Source organism: Pleurodeles waltl, chromosome 1_1 (genome assembly GCF_031143425.1).
Source record: "Pleurodeles waltl isolate 20211129_DDA chromosome 1_1, aPleWal1.hap1.20221129, whole genome shotgun sequence".
In the NCBI taxonomy this organism is placed as follows: Eukaryota; Metazoa; Chordata; class Amphibia; order Caudata; family Salamandridae; genus Pleurodeles; species Pleurodeles waltl.
The window spans coordinates 429494179-429517837 of record NC_090436.1 but is presented as its reverse complement, the minus strand read 5'-3'; the positions used below and the strand labels follow the sequence as shown (position 1 = coordinate 429517837).

Here is a 23659-nt window from a genome sequence, read left to right as displayed (position 1 = left end):
TAAAAGTTCAGTTATATTAGGCCCAACTTGCTGAATTGTTTCCCTCTAATGTTCTGATGCGGTTTCCTGAAGATCTGATGTTCTTGTGCTCTGCTAGTGAAGTGCCTGCTGGTTGCTGATCCATTTAGGAGAGGTATAACCACTGTGCATTTGTTTTTCTTGCAAGTGTTTTACTTCCTTAGAAAATTTGGTTAGCGCCCTAGTTCGATGTTTTTTTGTCTTATTTTTCTTTTTGCATGTCGCCCACACATGCTTTTCGAATTAGTGTGTTAGGGATGCCTGACCTAAATATCTAATTTTGAAATGTATATTAACTAATTGTGTTTCATTCAGTTGCACAAACGTAAATGTATGCCATTTCTATTTTCCATTGGATTCTGTTGTTGTTATGCGTTATTCTTGTGGAATGTCTTATGTTTGTGATAATTAGATTAAGATTTTTCAGGCTTTTTGGACAGCATGTGATCTTTATGTATTTCTATCATTCGGTCTTGTCCATGAGTCACGTGATCTTAGCATTGTTAATGTAAAGGGCAGTAAATGTTTAAACTTTACTAAACTGGTGTGGTGATTCATGCCCACCCATGGTGTGTTCAAATTACTGACTCTTATTGATTATTTGATGTTATATTTGATGCCTATTAGTTTCACTGTCTATTTCACTGTGCCTATACTCCTTTCTGAGTCAAGAATTTCGAGTCGATCACTGAGGGTAATAGATGTTTTACCCTATACTTGCCACCTTATCATAACAATATAAAAGCAAATAAGGTCTGACACTCCCACAGTGCTTTACATTCTATTAACAGTATATGTATCTATAGCCACACATACCTCGAACAGAAAATGTTACTTACCTGTAAGCATCTTTGTGCCATGTAGTGCTGTATATTCACATGCACCTTTCAAATACTAAGTGGGACAGGGAGAATAATGGTCCAGTGTACAGTCTCCCAAGCAATAGTACCAATAAATAAGGGTACACTGTTCCACGAAAGAATCGTAAGTCCACCAGGCGCTCCCCTATTTAGAAGCAAATGCACTAACGCATCCAATAGGATGTCCTGCTTCATCATGGGGCTTGGTCCTCATCAGACTGGCGGGCGCTGCAATGTCTAACGGGCACCCCATGGGGCTCTTTGCCAGGGATCTTGTATTGATACTATATCCCGTAGTATGGTGTGTAGGGAAGAATTCTAACCCACAGGTAGGCAAACCACAAGAGAGAAAAAAGGAAACGGTAACATTGGCTCAAACCCTCCCCCGAAATACCACAATTTATTGATCAAGGCAGGGTTTTGGTCAAGGTGAAAAACAAAAAACGGAGTCAGCAAAGAGGTAATGCTCAATCACTCTACCAAATAACATATGATCGAGGATGAAGGAATTAACCTCAATCTCTATCGAAGGTCAACATGTTTCGTGCCTAAATGGTCCATACGGATCCGAAGGCGCTTCGTCAGGACCAAAAAACAAAAACACTACTCCTCAATAGTAAAAATAAAAAAAACCTCCAATGTGTCTAGAAAAATACGCGCGACAGCCACTTACTCACAAAACAAATCTACACTTCGAACTAGTCGTATGTAGAAGGAGACCTGTGAAGGAACAAAAAGGGAAAAGATACAATCACAGATTTCGAATGTGTGCAGTCCAATATAGTTGATACACGTGGTGACGTGACACTCTGTGATTTAGGTGATGCCATGCCTGGTGACCGTGAGGGATGCTGGTGTATTGTTGCTTACCATCCCAATTTAATGCCACCACCCTCCTCACCAGAAGCCTCAGGCTGTGCAGTGATCATTCATACTTTCCCGCTGTATCTCATGTATCGCTTTGCTCCACCTCCACGCCATGTGCAAAACAATCTAACAGTGGAGCTGATGCCCATGCACATTAACAGAAATAGATAAAGTGACACTTCCTTGTGATTCGAGAATACTTCGTAGAAAAACTAGTTGTACACATCTGGGCCCAACGCTAGATGTCAGGAGAATACTATGCATGTAAATCTAGAGCACTACATGCAATGAACAGATGCTTTCAGGGTAAGTACCATTTTCCTTTCTTCTTCACAAAGGTCTTTAGAGTGTACCATCTCAAAGTCCTCAAGGGTGAATTTTATTTCTGCCTTATACTGCTTTTGGGAGAAACATAGTAATTGTCTAAAGGCGATGGATTATGTAATCTAGATTGAGTTTTGGAATCAATGAGACAACCTGCAATTAACAACATATTATTGTTAGTCAAATAATTCTGGTTACTGGGTTGGATAATCTTCCATCAGTTTATTTGAGACAATATCAGATGGAGGAGCGTTCTTAGTCGGTCAAGAACAATTCCTCAGTTTATCAAGGCGCTGCTATCAAAGCAGTATGAAATAGTTGGCTGAACTGATCTTTGCAGTTCTGTTTGATTTCACTCATGGATAGTATGGTCAAGATTTTTGCAAAATTGGTCTTTTCTTGATTAAACGTTTTTATTGTGTTCACAAGTAGTTTGTGCTCCTGTTTTGTAAAATTCGGGTTACATTGCAGACATTCACCATACAGTTGTATGGAATCAGTCATCCATCCCTCAAAGCTTAGTGCGGATTCTGAACAGTCTGTGCTTCAACACATGTTATAGGTTGAGATCTAACTTTCAAGTAGACTTAATTGTCTTCAATTAGATGATCTCTAAGAAACTTCAAGAAATGTACTCCTTTTTTCCCTCCTCTTTAAATTGATGACATTCATATAGGAAGTCTTCATTGAGATGATGATCAAGCACCGCTTTTGGACTTCAGTATACATTATTAGAGAGCATAAATTAACTCTTACTGTAGAGAAAACAAAGATTTTAGTTCTAGGTTTTTATGAAAAGAAAGATTTGTTGACTGTGGGCCCCTTGCCTAGAGTGTTTATGTTCAAATCAAATCAAATCAAATCAAATCAAATCATTAGCATTTGTAAAGCGCGCTACTCACCCGTGCGGGTCTCAAGGCGCTAGGGGGGAAAGGGGGGGTTATCGCTGCTCGAACAGCCAAGTCTTTAGGAGTCTCCGGAAAGCGGAGTGGTCCTGGGTGGTCCTGAGGCTGGTGGGGAGGGAGTTCCAGGTCTTGGCCGCCAGGAAGGAGAAAGATCTCCCACCCGCCGTGGAGCGGCGGGTGCGAGGGACGGCAGCAAGTGCGAGGCCAGCGGAGCGGAGGGGGCGTCATAAACGTTTATGTGTAACTTATAATACCAGCGTAATTTAAGTTTAAACCAACTTTGTCTTCAGCCCACTTTGTTTTAAAGAATTTGTTGCCAGTGATTTGTTTTTTAAAAACATTTTTCTATTTTTAATTCTCTTTTGCCCCTACTGGAAGATATTGAAAATGTATTGAATGACTGTTTGGTTTTCCTGCAATTTTGTTGCAGGTTTGACAATTTTCTTAGCATTGTTTGTTTACAAAAAGCATATTGTGAACAACTGTCTAAGTGTTAGTAAATTCTTAAACTATTCATATGCCGAAAAGATATGCTCAATTGTCTGTACTTTGCACATCTTGAGTTATCATAGTCTTTACCCTTTTGGGAGAAATTGTCAGTTTAAAAATTGAGGTGAGGTGTTGAAGTTTAGACTAGGCCTTCACCGTAGCTGGTCGTCAACTGAATTAAGGATACTATAGATGGACATGTTTTGTGAATGTAAAAAGTGACCTCTCACCCGTTGATATTTTTTCCCTATTTTATAGGTCTTGTCTGTAGTGGGCTGTTTGTTGTCCTATTGTTTACCATCCTTTCGGTTGGTTGATTTGTATTCCTCCATAGCATCACAATAGGAGACTACTTTATTCTTTTTCTTACAACAGTTTCTAGTTCTTTCTCCAGTGTTGTGCTGTCTGATTCCTCCTAATATCGCCGGCCACACTGTTTTGCCCCAGCTCTTCCAGTGCTTCCACTTCCTCTCTCCATCCAGCTTGGCATTTTGTATTTAAATACCCCTAACACACCCCTACCAGCCCAGGTCCTTATGTTACTCCTCCTCCATATCCCTGTTACTCCAACCATTCAGCAGCATTTGACTGCATCCCCCATATTCCCTGCATGCGTTTCCATGCCTGCCACCAGTCCCTTTTTTTTTTTTTTTTTTTTTTTTTTTTAAACCGATCTAAGATGGGTGAACAAGAACTTGGAATGTTACATGTTAAACAAAAAATGGCATTCACAGCATCATCCTTCATAGATGCACATGCCTGATGTGTGCATCATTGTGGTGTTTTCTTCTGCTATTAGGATGGTTATTGCAGATTCTGAACAAATCAGATTTTTTATTTTGCTGATTCGGAACAGTGTCAGCAAAAATCATTGGCAGAGGGAAAAGGGGAGAACTGTTGGCTTTGCCAGAGCTTATTTATCTTTGAGTCAGAAAATGCTACGCTTTTTATTTTTGCCACCATTGAGCATTAACTTAATGCTCAGTGGTTCTATACTTTAGCAAAGTATTTCATTAGTTAGGTGTGAGCTTGAGATTTAGCATTCTACAAATGTCAGTTTTTAATAGCAGTTATAGTACAGTTTGTTTTTGTATTTTTTCCTTTCTTTAAGATTTTGTGTAAATGTAAAAAAAAATGTTATTAGATGATTGTCCTAAAAATTACATTTTCAAATTGAATATTTATTTTTCAAAAAGAAATAACCCCCTCCCCCATCAAAAAAGTGTAGTGTCTCGATTTTGTATGTTTTTTTTGTAAACATATTTATCTTATTTACTTCAAGTTTAATATTTGTGTGTTATAGGGGGACGTTGAAGATGATGAAGCAGTTCCTGATAGTGAACAGGACATCAGGCCTCGTTTTCATCGATCCCGAACTGTAGCACAGCAGCATGAGGAAGACGGTATTGAGGAGGATGACGACGATGATGACGAACTTAATGATGACGATGCAATATCAGACTGGAATTTAAGTAAGCGTAGCGATAGACTTGAAAATTAAATTCTCCCTTTTCTAAACCATGTGCCTTGAATAAGAAGACAAGTAAATTAAATTTTTCAAGCAAATTAAACTTTTTTATTTTTTTTTATTTTATTTTGACTTTTTTCAGAAAAAGAATCTTCAGGCACTCTTAGTTAAAGTAAAAATAAGATAGCCTCAACAAATTTACACCACACAATACAGATACAACTCCATTGTAAGGGGAGATGTTTTTTGATGAACAGACTAAGATGCAATTTGAGAACCACTTACTCTTGCTAAGCGATGAAGACAAACTCATTTACTTGTTTGTGGGACTGTAGTTTGTGTAAATGGAGCTGCTGAGAAGTAAATACATTTCTTTTATATGGTAGCTGCCATCGGTTAATCACAGGTTAGATCACTGCAAAAGAAACTGTTATGCCTTCTGGGCAAAAATGTTCTTTACCATTAAACCATGAACTTCTGTGCAGTAGAAAAGCTGTATCTGATAGAGACTTCTAGCTGCAGATTCCTTACCTTAGAATTCTCTTGCGTCCGCTTCGAATCCGGAAGTTTTCTGCTGAGCAGTACTCTGCGCGCGCCATCATGTGGTGTCGTTCGGATCCACGTGCATCGTCCAGCTCCGCGTGGCGTCACATCAGTTCTTTTCCTTCCGCGCCGGTTAAGCGCAGATCCGGAAAGAGTGACCCTTTTTCTTCGGCGTTCTTTGAGGCTTTTTTCTTTGATTGCTTGAGATGTCATCGAGAAAGACCGGATTCAAGCCGTGTGGTGCATGTCATCGCACCATGTTGGTCACGGATCCGCACAGTGTGTGTCTCTGGTGTCTCGAAAAGGACCACGATTCGACATCGTGTTCTGACTGTCGGGCCATGGCTCCGAAGACCTTGAGGGAGAGATCCCTCAAACTTCTGGGAGCACGACAGCCGACTTCAGTCGGCGCGACCCCGAGGTGGTCACGGTCCCGCAGTAGGATGAGGTCGCAGCACCGCTTCCCGAGGCCCAAGTCCTCTTCCTCACATTCAAGGTCATCGGGGCACTCAGGTAAGAGGCACAAAAAGAAGACCTCGACTTCACTACGCCGGTCGGCGGATGAGCCATCTAGGGAATGTCGACGTTCCGAGCACAGTTCAGGGGAGCCGTCGCCAGGGTCGACTCTGCGTCTTCCCCCCCTTTCCGGGGACCGGAGCGACCCCCTCTTAAATTAAAGAATTTTACGAGGCTATGTGCCTTGTTTTTGAGTGGGCTGCACCCTCAGGTGAGTCTTCGGGCCCTGCGGGGACAGATTCAATGTCGACAGCTTAGGCCTCGGTGCTGTTGGGGACCCCAGGATCCGATAGCAGATCCGGACCGGCGCTGGTCCCACACAGTTGACATCTTGCGGTGCTGAGTTCGATGTTGATACTTCCTGCACCACCGGCACCCACTGGTGGTAACCCCATCCTCATTCCGGATGATCTGGAGGAACGTCGTACGATTAGGCCCAGATCATTGCCTGGGCCGTATTTTGGACAGCCAGGTACAGGATAGGAGCTGGAGGGGTCTGAGGACCCTTTAGAGTGTGAACTGGAGCAAGAACAGGACTGGTATGAGGGTCTAGGAGAAGCCAGTGGACTCCCAATGTGGATACAGAGGAGGGAGCTTCTTATGCTATGGTGGTGCGTAGGGCAGCTGAGGTCTTATTCCTAGACTTGCCCATGGTGCCAATCAGGACGAATCTCCTGACAGAGGTGCTTCAGCCGGGGGTGTCTACATCGGAGCCGATGTTGTACTTCAATGAGGCCCTTACAGACGTCCTTCTCGAAACATGATCCAAACCCAGCACAGGGGCTCCTGTGAATAGGACAGTCAGCCGCCACCATAGACCTGCTCCAAATGACCCTAGTTTCCTCACCCAACACCATACCCCGGAGAGCTTGGTGGTCCAAACTCCACTTCCTGTGGTGCCTTCCCTTCTGCTCTTCCGGATAGGGAATCCAAGAGGCTGGACCAACTTGGAAAGAAGTTGTTTTCTTCCTCCAGCCTGGCGTTGAGGTCAGTAAACACCTCTTGCCTACTTGGCCATTTTTCCCATACGTTATGGGATATGGTGGCACAGGTGCTGCCCCAGGTCCCATTGGACGTACGGGACACGCTCACCCAGGCTGCTAAGGTTGAGAGAGATGCAGCCAAGTTTACTATCAGGTGTGGATTGGATACGACTGACTCACTGGGTAGAGCGATTGCGTCAACAGTGGCCCTATGTCACCACGCCTGGCTACGTTCTACTCCCTTTTCAGGGGATGTCCAGTCGAGTTTGATGGACATGCCTTTTGATGGCTCACGCCTTTTTGGTGGGAAGGCAGACTCCGTGCTTGAGAGGTTCAAGGATTCTCGAGCTATGGCCAGATCCCTAGGCCTAAACGCCAGCTCGCCAGCAGTCTGTCTTCCGTCCCTTTCGAGGCTTTGGAAGAGGTGTGGTACCACGCCAGCCACTTAGGCACCGTCCTCCGGCTTCACAACCTGTGAGAGGACGTGGTCGTGGTACTGTCAAAACTAGAGGGTCTGGCCAGAGGCCGGCCACCACACAATCCCCTTCCACTGTGCCCAAGCCCTCCTAGTGTGGTTCTCCAAGACCATGTCCGTCCAGTTGGAGGGAGGATTCAATTTCATCTCCCTCACTGGCAATCCATCACTTCGGACGAATGGGTCTTGCAGATCATACGAAAGGGCTATTCCCTCCCCTTCCAGTCTTTCCCTCCTTCTATTCCTCCGATAAAAGAACAGCTGATGGAGGATCATTTGGTTTTGCTCTATGAGGAAGTTACGGCTCTCTTGGCCAAGGGATCTATAGAAAGGGTCCCTATGTCAGAAGTAGGCAGTGGTTGTAATTCCCGCTACTTTCTGATTCCCAAAAAGAAAAAGGGCCTTCGCCCTATTTTGGATTTAAGGGACGTCAGTCTCTTCCTCAAAAAGGAGAAATTCAAGATGCTCACTCTTGCCCAGGTCTTGTCTGCCGTAGGCCAACGAGACTGGATGGTAGCATTGGACTTGCAGGATGCGCATTTTCATATCCCCATCCTGCCCACTCACAGGTGTTACTTGCGGTTCAAGGTGGGCCACGAGCACTTTCAGTTTACTGTGCTCCCTTTCGGTCTCAACAGCGCCCCTCGGGTGTTCACAAAGGTGATGGCAGTGGTGGCAGCTCATCTGCGCAGGTCAGGGATTTGTCTTCCCCTACCTAGATGATTGGCTGTTGAAGGCTCTGACGCGCCAGGCTCTCGTCACCCACCTCCAGACGACGGCGAACATCCTGCATTCGCTGGGGTTCATTATAAATGTGCCGAAGTCTCACCTGACTCCCTCTCAGAAGCTCACTTTCATCAGAGCTGTTCTGGACACGGTGCAGTATTGGACCTATCCTCCGGAGCAGCGAGTCCAGGATATTCAGGTTATGATACCGATGTTTCGGCCTCTGTCCTGGATTTCGGTGAGACAGACTCTGAGGCTGTTGGGGCTCAAGACTTCCTGCATCCCATTGGTCAAACATGCCAGATGGCATATGAGGGCTCTGCAGTGGAACCTGAAGTTCCAATGGGCACAGCATCAGGGAAATCTTAGACTTTGTTCAGATCTCGGAGGTAACTGCAAAAGATCTGCAGTGGTGGTTAATGAACTGTGATTGGGTCAAAGGCAGACTCCTCTCCCTTCCCCAAACAGATCTCACAGTAGTGACGGATGCATCACTTCTGGGATGGGGTTGCCATCTGGGAGAGGTGGAGATCAGAGGTCTCTGGCGGACCTCAGGCTCCATATCAACTTGTTGGAGCTTCGGGCGATCCGACTAGATTAAAAGCATTTCTTCCTGTTGTGAAAGGGAAGAGAGTGCAGGAGTTCATGGACAACACTACCGCGATGTGGTACTGCAACAAGCAGGGCGGTGTGGGGTCGTGGACCCTTTGTCAAGAGGCTCTGCGTCTCTGGACTTGGTTGGAACAGCAAGGCATAACCCTGGTGGTTCAACACCTGGCAGGTTCTCTGAACGCCAGTGCGGACGAACTCAGCCGGCGATGCTCAGCGGATCACAAATGGTATCTCCATCTGGAGGTGGCACAGGGCCTCTTTCAGCAGTGGGGAGAGCCTTGGCTAGATATGTTGCAATGTCGGCAGTATTGCGTGTTGGAGTTTCCAAGACTGATATCGCTAGGCAACGCTTTTCGTCGCAAGTGGAGTTCAGGCCTCCTGTAAGCCTTTCCGCCCATACTGCTTCTGCCCAGAGTTATCAAGAACGACCGGGCCCAAGTAATCCTAGTGGCTCTGGGTTGGGCACGAATAGTCTGGTATCCAGAGCTTCTTAAAATGAGCATCAGTTCTCTAAACAGGTTGTCTCTTTGGGAGGATCTAAACAGCAGCAGGGGAAGGTTTTTCACCTGAACCTGTCAACTTTCCCGCTGCATGCTTGGAGGTTGAGCGGTGACAGTTGATGGTTTATGACCTCCCAACTGAAGTCTGTGATGTCATTCTGGCAGCCAGGCATCTCTCTACTAAGTTGATTTACGCCGGTCTTTGGAAACATTTTGTATCATATTGTACAGAGAGGACTATTCCTCTTCACTGTCTAATGTCCTTTTGTTTATTCTATCACTCGTCCAACAGGGTTCCTCCTTAGGGACTCTCAAGGGCTATCTTACTTCCTTATCGGCTTTTCTTCGCTTGCCCGATCAGTGATCTTTGTTTAAGTCTCCCATTGTACTGAGATTCTTAAAAGGGCTTGTACATATGTTTCCACCTATGCCTTTTGTTATGCCCCAGTGGGACCTTAATCTAGTACTTACTTTTCTAATGTGTGCTCCTTTTGAGCCTCTACATATCTGTCCTCTCTGGCTGCTCGCTATCAAAACAGCTTTCTTAGTGGTGATCACATCTGCCAGGAGAGTGAGTGAGATGCAGTCTTTAACATCGAAACCGCTATATCTCACGATATATCCTGATAAAGCAGTCCTCAGAACTCGTGCCTATTTCCTCCCCAAGGTGTTGACCCCTTTCCGTCTGGGTCAAAATATCACCCTGCCCACCTTCTTTGCTCCACTGCATCCTCTCTAAAAAAGAGAGGTGTCTCCGTCGGCTGGACCCAAAAAGAGCGTCATTGTTCTACCTTGACTGCACAAAAGAGTTCCGGGCGGACAACTAACTCTTTGTGGGGTTCATTGGTCAAAGAAGGCTCGGGCAGTCCAGCTTCGATCCATGTTGTGCTGGGTCGTTCTCTGTATAAAAATTTGCTACGCTTTGGCTAAGAAGCAACCTCCAGAGGGCTTGAGGGCTCACTCTACCAGAGGGAAAGCTGCTACCACTCCGTTGGCTTGAGACGTGCCGGTACTTGATATCTGCCAAGCGGCAACGTGGGCTTCCTTGCACACGTTTGCAAAACACTACTGCCTGGATAGCCAGGTGAGGAGGGAGGGGCGTTTTGCCCACTCGTCCTAGTGGACTTCCTGATGTAAAGTACATTCTTGCAACCCACCACCTGGAGTAATAGCTTGGGTATCTATCCTAAGGTAAGGAATCTGCAGCTAGAAGACTTTATCAGATGAACAAGTTACTTACCTTTGGTAACAAATTATCTGGTAGAGACTATCTAGCTGCAGATTCCTTACACCCACCCAGGCCTCCCTGCTCTGCAGATATATACATTATGGGTTTCATGATTTTTCCCTTTCTCAAGGTCATGTTTTTGCACTCAAGCAATCAAGAAAGAAAAGTAAATAATTGTTGCTGCTTTTGGCGTGGGAAGTTCTGGAGAAGAACTGATGTATGCGCGCCTGGATGGTGCCTACATAGAAGACCGTGACATCACAGACGGCTCCAATGACGCTGATGACGCCACGCGGAGCCGGACGGCGCACGCGGATCCGAACGACGCCACCTGACGGCGCGCACAGGGTACTGCTCAGCAGAAAAATTCCAGATTCTGAGCTGACGCCAGGGAATTCTAAGGTAAGGAATCTGCAGCTAGAAGTCTCTATCAGATACAGCTTTTCTCTCTACTAGAAAATGTGTTACCGAAGGTAAGTAACTCGTTCTTTTCAGCTGTCTGAAGAATGTATGTCATGATCCTAAACCCCCCTTAACTATCTATCCTTATTTTCCAACTGTCTGCAAGAAATAAAGCCGCTACATACTTAATTCCTTCTGTCAGCTAATATGTTGCCTTTCCATCAAAGTGTGTTGTGAGCATTTGTTAGTTATACATAGCAACATGAAAAATCTGCAGTTTACGTTTATAGCCCTCATCTGTTGCTGCTAAATTTCTGAGATTTACATAAATATTTTCACGTTGGATCCATTTTTCTCAAACATAGAGGATTGGCATGTTGGAATTATGTATTACTTTCAGACAAATGAGTTGTCGCCAGGGATACAAAAAGATGATTTGTAGGTAGAGCAGATTTGTTTCGTTTGCTGTCCAATTTGCGAAGGATGCCCAGCGTCTGCTTAATAGGCTGCCTGAGCAGTTACTGTAATTAGAGACAGCATCTTTTTTGCATGCATTCATACACGATATATATGCAATATGTTTGCTAAAGAAGATATTCTGTAGTCTGTTTTATGCTTAGAGAGTTGCATAAGCATGCATAAAAATGGGTTATTGATCCCAACATTCAAACTATTACTATAATAAAACAATTTAGTAAAATTAATAAACTCTCAATGTAGGCAATATTACATTGAACAATAAATACAATATCAGAATCTTGCCTTTTCACTTTAAAAATGTCTGTTCCGATTCGCCGGAGTCACAGCCATCAGTATAGCTCATTTTCAAGTGATTCAGTTGCTCTATTGGAAAAGCGAGCATGTCATTGTTTGCAGCGCAAGCCATTCCAAACGTCCACCACTTCTAGTGCTGGTAAATGATTGACTGATCCATGTTCATTTTTTTCAGTTTAATTGGACATTTTAATATTAATTGTGTAATACAGGTCTTGCTCTTGAAAAACGAATAATACCTTTGGTGAACTGTTATTTTTTAATATTCATAGGTCATAACCAACTATGAGCTACTTACCTTAGCCCTCGATTTATTTAACTAGGTTAATAGTTAAACTTTGAATGTTAAAATCAATAAGTACATTTTATGTAACCATTTCATGCATAGATCATAATATTTCTTAGAATAACCACTCATGCTACCTTGATCACTTTGCAGATGTAATAGCCTAGTGCAGTGGTTCCCAACCTGTGGGCCGAGGACCCCTGGGGGTCCGCGAAGCCTCCTCAGGGGGTCCGCGGCTGCTTAAAACATTTAATAATATTAGGTCCCAGCTATCAGTAATGACTCCTCGGGGGTCCCCGTGTTCCAATAATGATTCAGTGGGGGTCCCCGGGCTCCAGTATTGATAAAATGGGGGTCCACAGAAGTCAAAAGGTTGGGAACCACTGGCCTAGTGAGTTAGCCACTGCTGCTCATTTTGAATACTACACCAGGGCTATCGATAACTAATCTGCCCAGCTAGGCATAATGTGAACTCCAGTTAGCTTGACAGCTTCTTTCCTACCTATTGAGGACTCATTGAAGGTATCCAAACGGGTCAAAGATAGGTGCCCCTTTACGATGGTATATGGTATCAGAGGTTGCAGTGAATGACCACAATACTAGTAATTGAACCCATGCAAAGTATTGGCACTTGTGTGGACCGAACACTTCTTGGAAATCAGAAATCTCCATTTCATCCAGTCATCAGACTGGATCCATGGTCGTTATAATAATACTCTTTCTAATATCTTCTAAAAGTACTTTTTCCAAAAAGACTATTTAGTTGTCTTGTATTTTTTAATGTTTAAAGTGTGCACAGTTTGACCAAAGTATCAAATTAATGGTGTAATTGGAGTACTGTCTGGTTGTACTCCAGTAATTGGAGTACTGTCTGGTTGCAGAGAAGCAAATCATATGTGTAGTACAATTCTAAGACTCATAAATTACCAAGATCAAGTAGAACATGTTAGAATTTCATAAGGCAGGATTTAGGGGGCTTAAAATTGGTTTGAAAGTGTTTGGAGTAAGTACACTCCTTTGTCTAACACCAAAAAGGATGATTACGTTGTGCAGAATTGTCTTATCTTGAGATGTGCAGCCCCACATTTAACTTCAAATTGGCCAGAACATAGAAATTAGTCCCTTTAGGAATCCTAATAATCTAAGGTTTTCTCACAGCAAGTCCCAGTCAAGATGATTAAACAGATGGCTTAGCGAAACCAGTAAATGCCTATATTGGAGAGCCACACAACTGGGATACAGTACATCATCTAAGTCATTGAACATTATATTTTCAGTGAGCAGGTGAATATTTTTCAAAAATACCTTGGCTCCAGACCACAAAATTGATAGGCGCCAGTCGACAGCTCAGTGGTTGGGGTCCTAATTAGGTTTAAATGTTATTATTGTATATTTGTCGGCATAGTAAAAAATAAAGCAGGAGAGAACACTTTAATAGACTCATTGCCCCATTCCTACCGTACTCTGTCTTAGAGTTATATTTTGCCCCATCAGAAATTCCCACAGTCTCAGCCTACTAACCTTTGGGTTGATAGTAGCCAGTAATTCTTTCTAAACCCATGCTTGTTTGGGGTGCTTCCATCAATTGTTTTTTTGCCATTGTAGCTCGGAAAGCACTGATGTGATTTTCCTGCCTCTCATTTGTGCAATCTATACAGATTAATTATTAAAGAAATAATGACACCTAATTAAGATATATGCATACTGGTGAATAATCATGCCCATCTGAACAGTCCAGTCAGCACAAGATAGATTTCGTTGTGTAGTTCAATTGCTAATAAATATAAGTGGAAAAACATGTTCAATAAGAACCGACTCAAGCAAATTTGTAACAAAAATAAATACATCTGATAAGTCACAATTCAACAAAGACAGAACATAGCCCTTATACATTTAATGAGCAATTCATGTGGGGTCAAGTTGTCAAAGTAGACGTTTCGATCCTTGTATCAGTACTCGGATTATCATCAGGACTAAAATAAAAATAAGCCTGAGGGCACTGAACATGTAAGGGAACGTAAATAGTTTGAAAAGCGCTGCTACCATCATAGTAGGACACAACCATAAACTTAATAGAAGGAGAGCAGTGAAAATAACAGTCATGTCAACTCACAAGGAGGATCGGGCAATGCCGATCTTAACAGGACGGGTGTTCAGAGAACCATCCAGGTTATGCTATGTAGTAGACCAGTGGTTCTTAACCTTTTGAATTCTGTAGGCTGCCACAGAATGTTACAGGAATCCAGGGACCTCCCTGATTCATTCTTGGAAGCCGGGACCCCGGTCTAATCAATTTTTATGATTTGGACCTTAAAATAATTACACAAAAATATAGAAACAGGTATGCTCATTTTCATAAAAAAATTATTGCACAATCGGATATAAAAAAGGTTTAAACATTTTCAGTTTTGCTTCTTTATTTGTATATACTTTATTAATCTTAATCTATTCATTTTAATATTGAATTTTGTGAAACAGTTGCTGACCTCCGGAGTAGTCCTCGTGGACCCCCAGGGGTCCTTGGACCACAGGTTAGGAACCATGGTGTAGTATACTATGCAGGTCTGATATCACACAAGTAAATAATTTTGTATCCACAGGTTTAACAGACAGTTGTAGAACCCAACTCCTAGGTTTTTACTGTATTACTGAATCGTAAATTCAGTTGAATACTAAATATGCGACAAACTGTGATAGCCATTTCAAGTGGAGAAAACCTAATCGGCTCTGCCTCTATATCTCTGGTAGTGGGCACATTATGGACCTGTGATTTTTTTAAATTTGGCTTTATTTTAAACTGATGCCTGTCTGTACCTTGCCAGCTTCTCCATTAGTTTAGAAATGCACACATGAAAATCTAAAAGGGCCAGAAGAATTTCATCTTCATGGAAGGCCAATTGGAACAGAACTATTCCTATCTTGACACATTATATGCAGCAACAGGTAAAGGCTTTCAATGAAGCCGTATTGCAAATTTTCAAAATCCTTTTTGGCTCCCGCTGGTGCGCCTTCAGGCTTCAACAGTCAAGGAGGCCTCCAGTTGGATTATCGGCAGCAGATCTGTCTCCAGCACAATCTTTACCTCCTGAACCCAGTGCTAGGTCTGCCTGACCGTCTGGATCAATGCCCAACCCAGTGTCTCAAACTAACAAGTAGAAGCTGGCCCCTACGACACCTGAGGAAGACCGGATTTTTTTAAATTTATTTTTTCTGATGGATACAACTACCTGTGGATTCCTCACCTAATGAATACTCCCATGGCGCCAGCATTCGACGGAAATCTTCTTCCTAGTCTCTGCACGTCGACGAGGACGTCACTCTAGCCTACGCGACGCCGTCTGACGTCATACAGGCAATAAGAGGTCCTCGACGACGTGCCGACGTCAGTTCCCTAATTTTCCGTGCATTCGAAACGGTTATCTTCGAGGGAGCAACTGTTACTTTCGTGGTTACAGTGTATTTTTTGCTGCGTAGTCCTTCGCTGCAGTAATAATGTCGCAGAGAAAGTCGGGTTTTAAGCCTTGTCGTGAGTGTGGGGGCAAGATGTCAGTTACGGATCCTCACTCCGACTGTCTTTGGTGTTTAAGCTCCGACCACGACGTCTCGACTTGCGATTCATGCCAGCACATGAATCCAAAGGCCCTCAAGGAACGTGAGGCAAAGTTGTTTATGGCGAAGTCGAAGAAAGAAAAACATCATAAGAAGTCTTCTTCGCCAAGGCATCGGCGTCATCGAGACTCCCGGCGCCGTAGAGAATCACAGCGCCATTCGAGCAAGGAGACTCGTTCCAGGTCTTCGGATCGGCGCCGGAGGACTTGGGAGGTCAGTCCCACGGTCACGCCGCATCCATCGACGCCGTTGCCCTCTCCGGCGTCACCGACTTCACCTGGACAGGCGTCGGTGATTGAAGTGGTGCAGCCTCTGGTGTTGTCCCCGGCGTCGCAGACGTCGAGGCCGGCGTCGGGGTCGCCTTCGATACAGGCACCCCAGTATCCGGCTTTTCCCACCCCTGGAGCCGATAGTACCGCATTCCTAAATGCGATGTATACCATCTTCCAACAGATGGCTCCAGGGGGTGCTCCGGCTGGCCCTTTGGCCTTTTCATTGGGTGATCCTGCGCCTCTACGGCCGGCACCCTTTATGCCCTTTCTCCCTTTTGGGAACGTGGGCTCGGCGCCGGTGGCTTCGGAGGGATTGGCCCCGGAGATTTCCATCCCGTCGACGTCGGGATTTCGTCCTGTGACTCCGGTGGGTCCATCCGCTCCGAGTGCTTTTTCATCGGCGCCGAAGTTACCTGTGGCGCCGGACGCGGCGTCGGTGGCTTCTGAAGATATGCGCCGATCTTCGGCTTCGGCGGAGGCATTGTCGACTCCGCGTATCTAGCAGAGGCTTCATTCGAGGAGACGTGCTCTCCGTTTATTAGAGGAGCAGGAGTACCAACGAGTCCTGGAAGAAGGAGAACTAGAGGACTCGGGTGATGGACTGCATGGTCTAGATACAGCCAGTGGGCTGGACACTTCCCCTGAGTGGGATCTTTCGTCTCCAGGGGAATACACGGAGGAGGCTGCTTCCTTTCACGCAGTGGTACGGAAGGCAGCTAGTTTTCTGGACCTGCCTTTGCCGGTGGCAGAGACAAAACAGAACCTTCTGACAGAGGTGCTTCATCCGGCCTCAGCTGCGGCAGAGCCTCTATTGCCCTTTAACCCCTTCCCCGCCACGGACGTAATGGTTACGTCCATGGCAGCGCCCGTGTGGCGCCATGGACGTAACCATTACGTCCTGAATGCTTCCCTCGGGAGAAGCGCTAGCGCTCCTCCCGAGGGCCGCCCCCCCACCCCCCTAGGTCAGGGCTGACCGGGGAATCCCTTCCCTTTCCACCCCCAACCCCCCCCCCCCCCCCCCCTGTGACGTCAGCGCGCGAGCGCGCGCTGATTTGTCACAGGGGCCTCCCTAGTCGCGCTGGAAGCTCTGCTTCCAGCGCGATTGAAAAAGAAATGCAAAAGCATTTCTTTTTCAATCACTTGGGAGGCCCGGAGGGGCTTCAAAGGGAAGGAAAAGTATTTCCTTCCCTTTGAAGTCCCTCCGAGGGTTTCAAAAGCCGGATTGCTTGCAATCCGGCTTTTGAAACCCCACTAGACACCAGGGATTTTTTTTTTTTTCATTGAAATTGACCAAAGGGAGCGACCCCTTGGGCAAGGGTCGCTCCCAGGGGGGGCATTTTTTTGAAAAGGCCTTTTCTGCCCCCCCTGGGGGCAGATCGGCCTTACTAGGCCGATCTGCCCCCAGGGGGGGCAGAAACCTCTAGGCACCAGGGACCATTTTTTTTTTTTCATTTTTTTTTATTGAGGTGGGGAGCGACCCCTTAGGCAAGGGTCGCTCCCCTTGGGGGAAAATTATATTTTGGCCATTTCTGCCTCCCTTGGGGGCAGATTGGCCTATTTTGATGAGGCCAATCTGCCCCCAAGGGGGGTAGAAACCACTAGACACCAGGGAGTTTTTTCTTTGCGTGAATTTCACGCAAAGGGAGCGACCCCTTAGGCAAGGGTCGCTCCCTGGGGGGGAGGGCAATTTATTTTAGGCCATTTCTGCCCCCCCCTGGGGGCAGATCGGCCTATTATTAGGCCGATCTGCCCCCAGGGGGGGAAGAAACCTCTAGGCGCCAGGGCAAATTTTTTTTTTGTGGTTTTTTTTTTTTTGTTCTTTCTTTTTTTTAGAGATGGGGAGCGACCCATCAGGCAAGGGTCGCTCCCCTAGGGGGCAAATTGTATTTAGACCATTTCTGCCCCCCTGGGGGCAGATTGGCCGATTTTAGGTCAATCTGCCCCCAAGGGGGCAGAAACCACTAGGCACCGGGGATTTGTTTTTTGGCGCCAATGTCACGCAGGGGGAGCGACCCTGTAGGCAAGGGTCGCTCCCGGGGGGCGGGGGGTGGGGGTTGGGGGGGCAAATTTATTTTAGGCCATTTCTGCCCCCCCGGGGGACAGATCGGCCTATTATTAGGCCGAACTGCCCCCGGGGGGGGGGGGGGGGCAGAACACTCTAGGCGCCAGGGCAATTTTCTTTTTTGTGTTTTTTTTTGTTGTTGTTTCTTTTTTTAGAGATGGGGAGCGACCCATCAGGCAAGGGTCGCTCCCCTGGGGGGGCAAATTGTATTTAGACCATTTCTGCCCCCCTGGGGGCAGATTGGCCAATTTGAGGTCAATCTGCCCCCAAGGGGGCAGAAACCACTAGGCACCGGGGATTTGTTTTTTGGCGCCAATGTCACGCAGGGGGAGCGACCCCGTAGGCAAGGGTCGCTCCCGGCTGGGGAGGGTGGGGGTCTGCCCCCACCCCCCCCCCCCTGGGGCCGGCTGAGCTACAGGCCAAACACCACAGGTAGGCACCTTGCAAAAAACACCTCTGTTTTCTGTGAAAAAATATGTTGTGTCCACGTTGTGTTTTGGGCCATTTCCTTTTGTGGGCACTAGGCCTACCCACAGAAGTGATGTACCATTTTTATCGAGAGACTTAGGGGAACGCTGGGTGGAAGGAAATTTGTGGCTCCTCTCAGATTCCAGAACTTTCTGTCACCGAAATGAGAGGAAAAAGTGTTTTTTGGGCCAAATTTTGATGTTTGCAAAGGATTCTGGGTAACATAACCTGGTCAGAGCCCCGCAAGTCACCCCATCTTGGATTCCCCTGGGTTTCTAGTTTTCAAAAATGCACTGGTTTGCTAGGTTTCCTCAGGTGTCGGCTGAGCTACAGGCCAAAATCCACAGGTAGGCACTGCTTTTTATAAAAAAATGTGATGTGTCCACGTTGTGTTTTGGGCCCTTTCCTTTCGTGGGCGCTAGTCCTACCCACACAAGTGAGGTATCATTTTTATCGGGAGACTTGGGGGAACGCTGGGTGGAAGGAAATTTGTAGCTCCTCTCAGATTCCAGAACTTTCTGCCACAGAAATGTGAGGGACATGTGTTTTTTTAGCCACATTTTGAGGTTTGCAAAGGATTCTGGGTAACGGAACCTGGTCCGAGCCCCGCAAGTCACCCCTCCTTGGATTCCCCTAGGTCTCTAGTTTTCAGAAATGCACAGGTTTGGTAGGTTTCCCTAGGTGCCGGCTGAGCTAGAGGCCAAAATCTACAGGTAGGCACTTCGCAAAAAACACCTCTGTTTTTTTCCAAAATTTAGGATGTGTCCACGTTGCGCTTTGGGGTGTTTCCTGTCGCCGGCGCTAGGCCTACCCACGCAAGTGAGGTATCATTTTTATCGGGAGACTTGGGGGAACGCTGGGTGGAAGGAAATTTGTAGCTCCTCTCAGATTCCAGAACTTTCTGCCACAGAAATGTGAGGGACATGTGTTTTTTTTAGCCACATTTTGAGGTTTGCAAAGGATTCTGGGTAACAGAACCTGGTCCGAGCCCCGCAAGTCACCCCTCCTTGGATTCCCCTAGGTCTCTAGTTTTCAGAAATGCACAGGTTTGGTAGGTTTCCCTAGGTGGTGGCTGAGCTAGAGGCCAAAATCTACAGGTAGTCACTTTGCTAAAAACAGCTCTGTTTTCTGTGATATGTCCACGTTGTGTTTTGGGGCATATCCTGTCGCGGGCGCTAGGCCTACCCACACAAGTGAGGTATCATTTTTATCGGGAGACGTGGGGGAACGCTGGGTGGAAGGAAATTTGTGGCTCCTCTCAGATTCCAGAACTTTCTGCCACAGAAATGTGAGGAACATGTGTTTTTTTAGCCAAATTTTGAGGTTTGCAAAGGATTCTGGGTAACAGAACCTGGTCCGAGCCACACAAGTCACCCCTCCTTGGATTCCCCTAGGTCTCTAGTTTTCAGAAATGCATAGGTTTGGTAGGTTTCCCTAGGTGGCGGCTGAGCTAGAGGCCAAAATCTACAGGTAGTCACTTTGCTAAAAACAGCTCTGTTTTCTGTGATATGTCCACGTTGTGTTTTGGGGCATATCCTGTCGCGGGCGCTAGGCCTACCCACACAAGTGAGGTATCATTTTTATCGGGAGACGTGGGGGAACGCTGGGTGGAAGGAAATTTGTGGCTCCTCTCAGATTCCAGAACTTTCTGCCACAGAAATGTGAGGAACATGTGTTTTTTTAGCCAAATTTTGAGGTTTGCAAAGGATTCTGGGTAACGGAACCTGGTCCGAGCCCCGCAAGTCACCCCTCCTTGGATCCCCCTAGGTCTCTAGTTTTCAGAAATGCACAGGTTTGGTAGGTTTCCCTAGGTGGCGGCTGAGCTAGAGGCCAAAATCTACAGGTAGTCACTTTGCTAAAAACAGCTCTGTTTTCTGTGATATGTCCACGTTGTGTTTTGGGGCATATCCTGTCGCGGGCGCTAGGCCTACCCACACAAGTGAGGTATCATTTGTATCGGGAGATGTGGGGGAACGCTAGGTGGAAGGAAATTTGTGGCTCCTCTCAGATTCCAGAACTTTCTGCCACAGAAATGTGAGGAACATGTGTTTTTTTAGCCAAATTTTGAGGTTTGCAAAGGATTCTGGGTAACCGAACCTGATCCGAGCCACACAAGTCACCCCTCCTTGGATTCCCCTAGGTCTCTAGTTTTCAGAAATGCACAGGTTTGGTAGGTTTCCCTAGGTGGCGGCTGAGCTACAGGCCAAAATCTACAGGTAGTCACTTTGCTAAAAACAGCTCTGTTTTCTGTGATGTGTCCAGGTTGTGTTTTGGGGCATATCCTGTCGCGGGCGCTAGGCCTACCCACACAAGTGAGGTATCATTTTTATCGGGAGACGTGGGGGAATGCTGGGTGGAAGGAAATTTGTCGCTCCTCTCAGATTCCAGAACTTTGTGCCACAGAAATGTGAGGAACATGTGTTTTTTTAGCCAAATTTTGAGGTTTGCAAAGGATTCTGGGTAACAGAACCTAGTCCGAGCTACACAAATCACCCCTCCTTGGATTCCCCTAGGTCTCTAGTTTTCAGAAATGCACAGGTTTGGTAGGTTTCCCTAGGTGGCGGCTGAGCTAGAGGCCAAAATCTACAGGTAGTCACTTTGCTAAAAACAGCTCTGTTTTCTGTGATGTGTCCACGTTGTGTTTTGGGGCATATCCTGTCGCGGGCGCTAGGCCTACCCAAACAAGTGAGGTATCATTTTTATCGGGAGACTTGGGGGAACATAGAATAGCAAAACAAGTGTTATTGCCCCTTGTCTTTCTCTACATTTATTCCTTCCAAATATAGGGGTGTGTGTAAAAAAGACATCTATTTGAGAAATTCCATGTAATTCACGTGCTACTATGGTCACCCCGGAATTCAGAGATGTGCAAATAACCACTGCTCCTCAACACCTTATCTTGTGCCCTTTTTGGAAATGCAAAGGTTTTCTTGATAGCTATTTTTTACTCCTTATATTTCAGCAAATGAATTACTGTATACCCGGTATAGAATGAAAACGCACTGCAGGGTGCAGCTCATTTATTGGCTCTGGGTTCCTCGGGTTCTTGATGAACCTACAAACCCTATATATCCCCGCAACCAGAGGAGTCCAGCAGACGTAACGGTATATTGCTTTCGATAATCTGACATTGCAGGGAAAAGTTACAGAGTAAAAAGTAGAGAACAATTGATGTTTTTTTCACCTCAATTTCAATATTTTCCTTTTTCAGCTGTTATTTTCTGTAGGAAACCCTTGTAGGATCTACACAAATGACCCCTTGCTGAATTCAGAATTTTGTCTACTTTTCAGAAATGTTTAGGTTTCTGGGATCCAGCATTGGTTTCATGACCATTCCTGTCACTGACTGGAAGGAGGCTGAAAGCACAAAAAATTGCACAAATGGGGTATGCCCCAGTAAAATGCCAAAATTGTGTTGAAAAATTGGGTTTTCGGATTCAAGTCTGCCTGTTCCTGAAAGCTGGGAAGCTGCTGAGTTTAGCACCGCAAACCCTTTGTTGATGCCATTTTCAGGGGAAAAACCACAAGCCTTCTTCTGCAGCCACTTTTTCCAATTTTTTTGAAAAAAACAAAATTTTCCCTGTATTTTGGCCAATTTCTTGGCCTCTTTCAGGGGAACCCACAAAGTCTGGGTACCTCCAGAATCCCTAGGATGTTGGAAAAAAAGGACGCAAATTTGGCTTGGTTAGCTTATGTGGACAAAAAGTTATGCGGGCCTAAGCGCGAACTGCCCCAAATAGGCAAAAAAAGGCCTGGCACAGGAGGGGGAAAAGGCCTGGCAGCGAAGTGGTTAATGACGCTTTGCTGGATCCGGTGCTAGAGGTGTGGAAAAGACCAGTATCTTCCCCAGCGGTTCATAGAGCCGTAGCCAGGAGGTATCGAGCTGCACCAACTGACCCTGGCTTTCTTTCTAGGCACCCTACACCGGAGAGCTTGGTGGTGCAGGCCTCCTGTTCATCCAAATCAGCGCCTGGTTCTTTCCCGACGGTGCCTGGGGACAGAGACTCGAAGAAACTGGATGCGCAGTCCAAGAAAATCTTTTCGTCCTGCAGTCTGGCGTTGAAGGCCACCAATGCAACTTGTATCCTGGGGAGATATATTCATGCTCTTATGGATGACATTTCCTCATCATTTACGGAGCTTCCCCAGGGTCTTTTGGATGTTGTTTCAGATGCCCAGGCTGCTGCGACCCAGATTATTCAGTCTGGGATGGATACGACCGACTCGGTGGCCAGAGCAATGGGCACGACTGTGGTGGCAAGGAGACAGGCCTGGCTCCGTAATTCGGGGTTTTCTGCAGATGTGCAGTCAACCCTATTGGATCTCCCTTTTGATGGGGACAAGCTGTTTGGCGCCAAGGCAGATTCGGCCTTGGAACGTTTTAAGGAGAGCAGGGCCACAGCCAAATCGCTAGGACTCCAAGCTCCTTCTTCCTCTGCCTCTTCCAGGATTTTCAGGAGGTTTCGGGGATTTGGGCGTGGCTCTTCCTCCTCTTCCTTTCGGGGGAGATTCCAGCAACCTGCCTCTTCCCATCCCTATAGATCTTTTAGAGGGAGAGGGAGGGCCCGCACCAGAGGAGCCTCTCAGCAGCACTCTGCCTCTTCCTCGTCCTCTGGAGGGGTGCAGCAGGGAAAGCAGCCTTAGGCTTCCTCCATTTCCCACTCACTCCTCTCCTGTAGGGGGAAGATTACAGCATTTTCTCCACAAGTGGAAGACTATTACAACGGACACTTGGGTTCTCAGTATTGTGGGAAAAGGCTACACCCTTCCCTTTCGGGAGTTCCCGCCCCTCATCCCACCCCGCCCATCTTATTGTTCAGAAGAACACCTCCTGTTGCTAGAACAGGAGGTACAAGTCCTCCTTTCAAAGGGCGCGATAGAGTTGGTCCCAGAGCAGGAAAGGGGTCGAGGTTGTTACTCAAGGTATTTCCTGATTCCCAAGAAGGATGGTCGGTTGAGACCAATCCTGGACCTGAGGATCTTGAATTGGTTCCTCAAACAGGAAAAGTTCAAGATGCTGACCCTAGCTCAGGTGCTTTTGGCGTTGAACAAGGAAGATTGGATGGTGTCTGTCGACTTGCAGGATGCTTACTTTCATATCCCGATACTCAAGTCGCACAGGAAGTATCTCCGGTTTGTGGTAGGGTCGCAGCACTATCAGTTTGCGGTCCTCCCGTTTGGTCTTACTTCAGCACCTCGAGTCTTCACGAAGGTGATGTCAGTGGTTGCGGCAGAGCTCAGAAGGAAGGGGATAGCAGTATTCCCTTACTTG

General features: G+C 46.2%; 1 protein-coding gene across 1 annotated transcript in view; it reads left to right on the top strand.

The window, feature by feature from the left end:
- Positions 1-23659, top strand: part of TNPO1 (transportin 1) — a 1170250-nt gene that overhangs the window by 632248 nt on the left and 514343 nt on the right. Inside the window, exon 10 of the mRNA XM_069224095.1 lies at positions 4767-4935. Within this exon, the coding sequence (XP_069080196.1) occupies positions 4767-4935 (169 nt within the window). The remainder of the gene's footprint in view (positions 1-4766; positions 4936-23659) is intronic.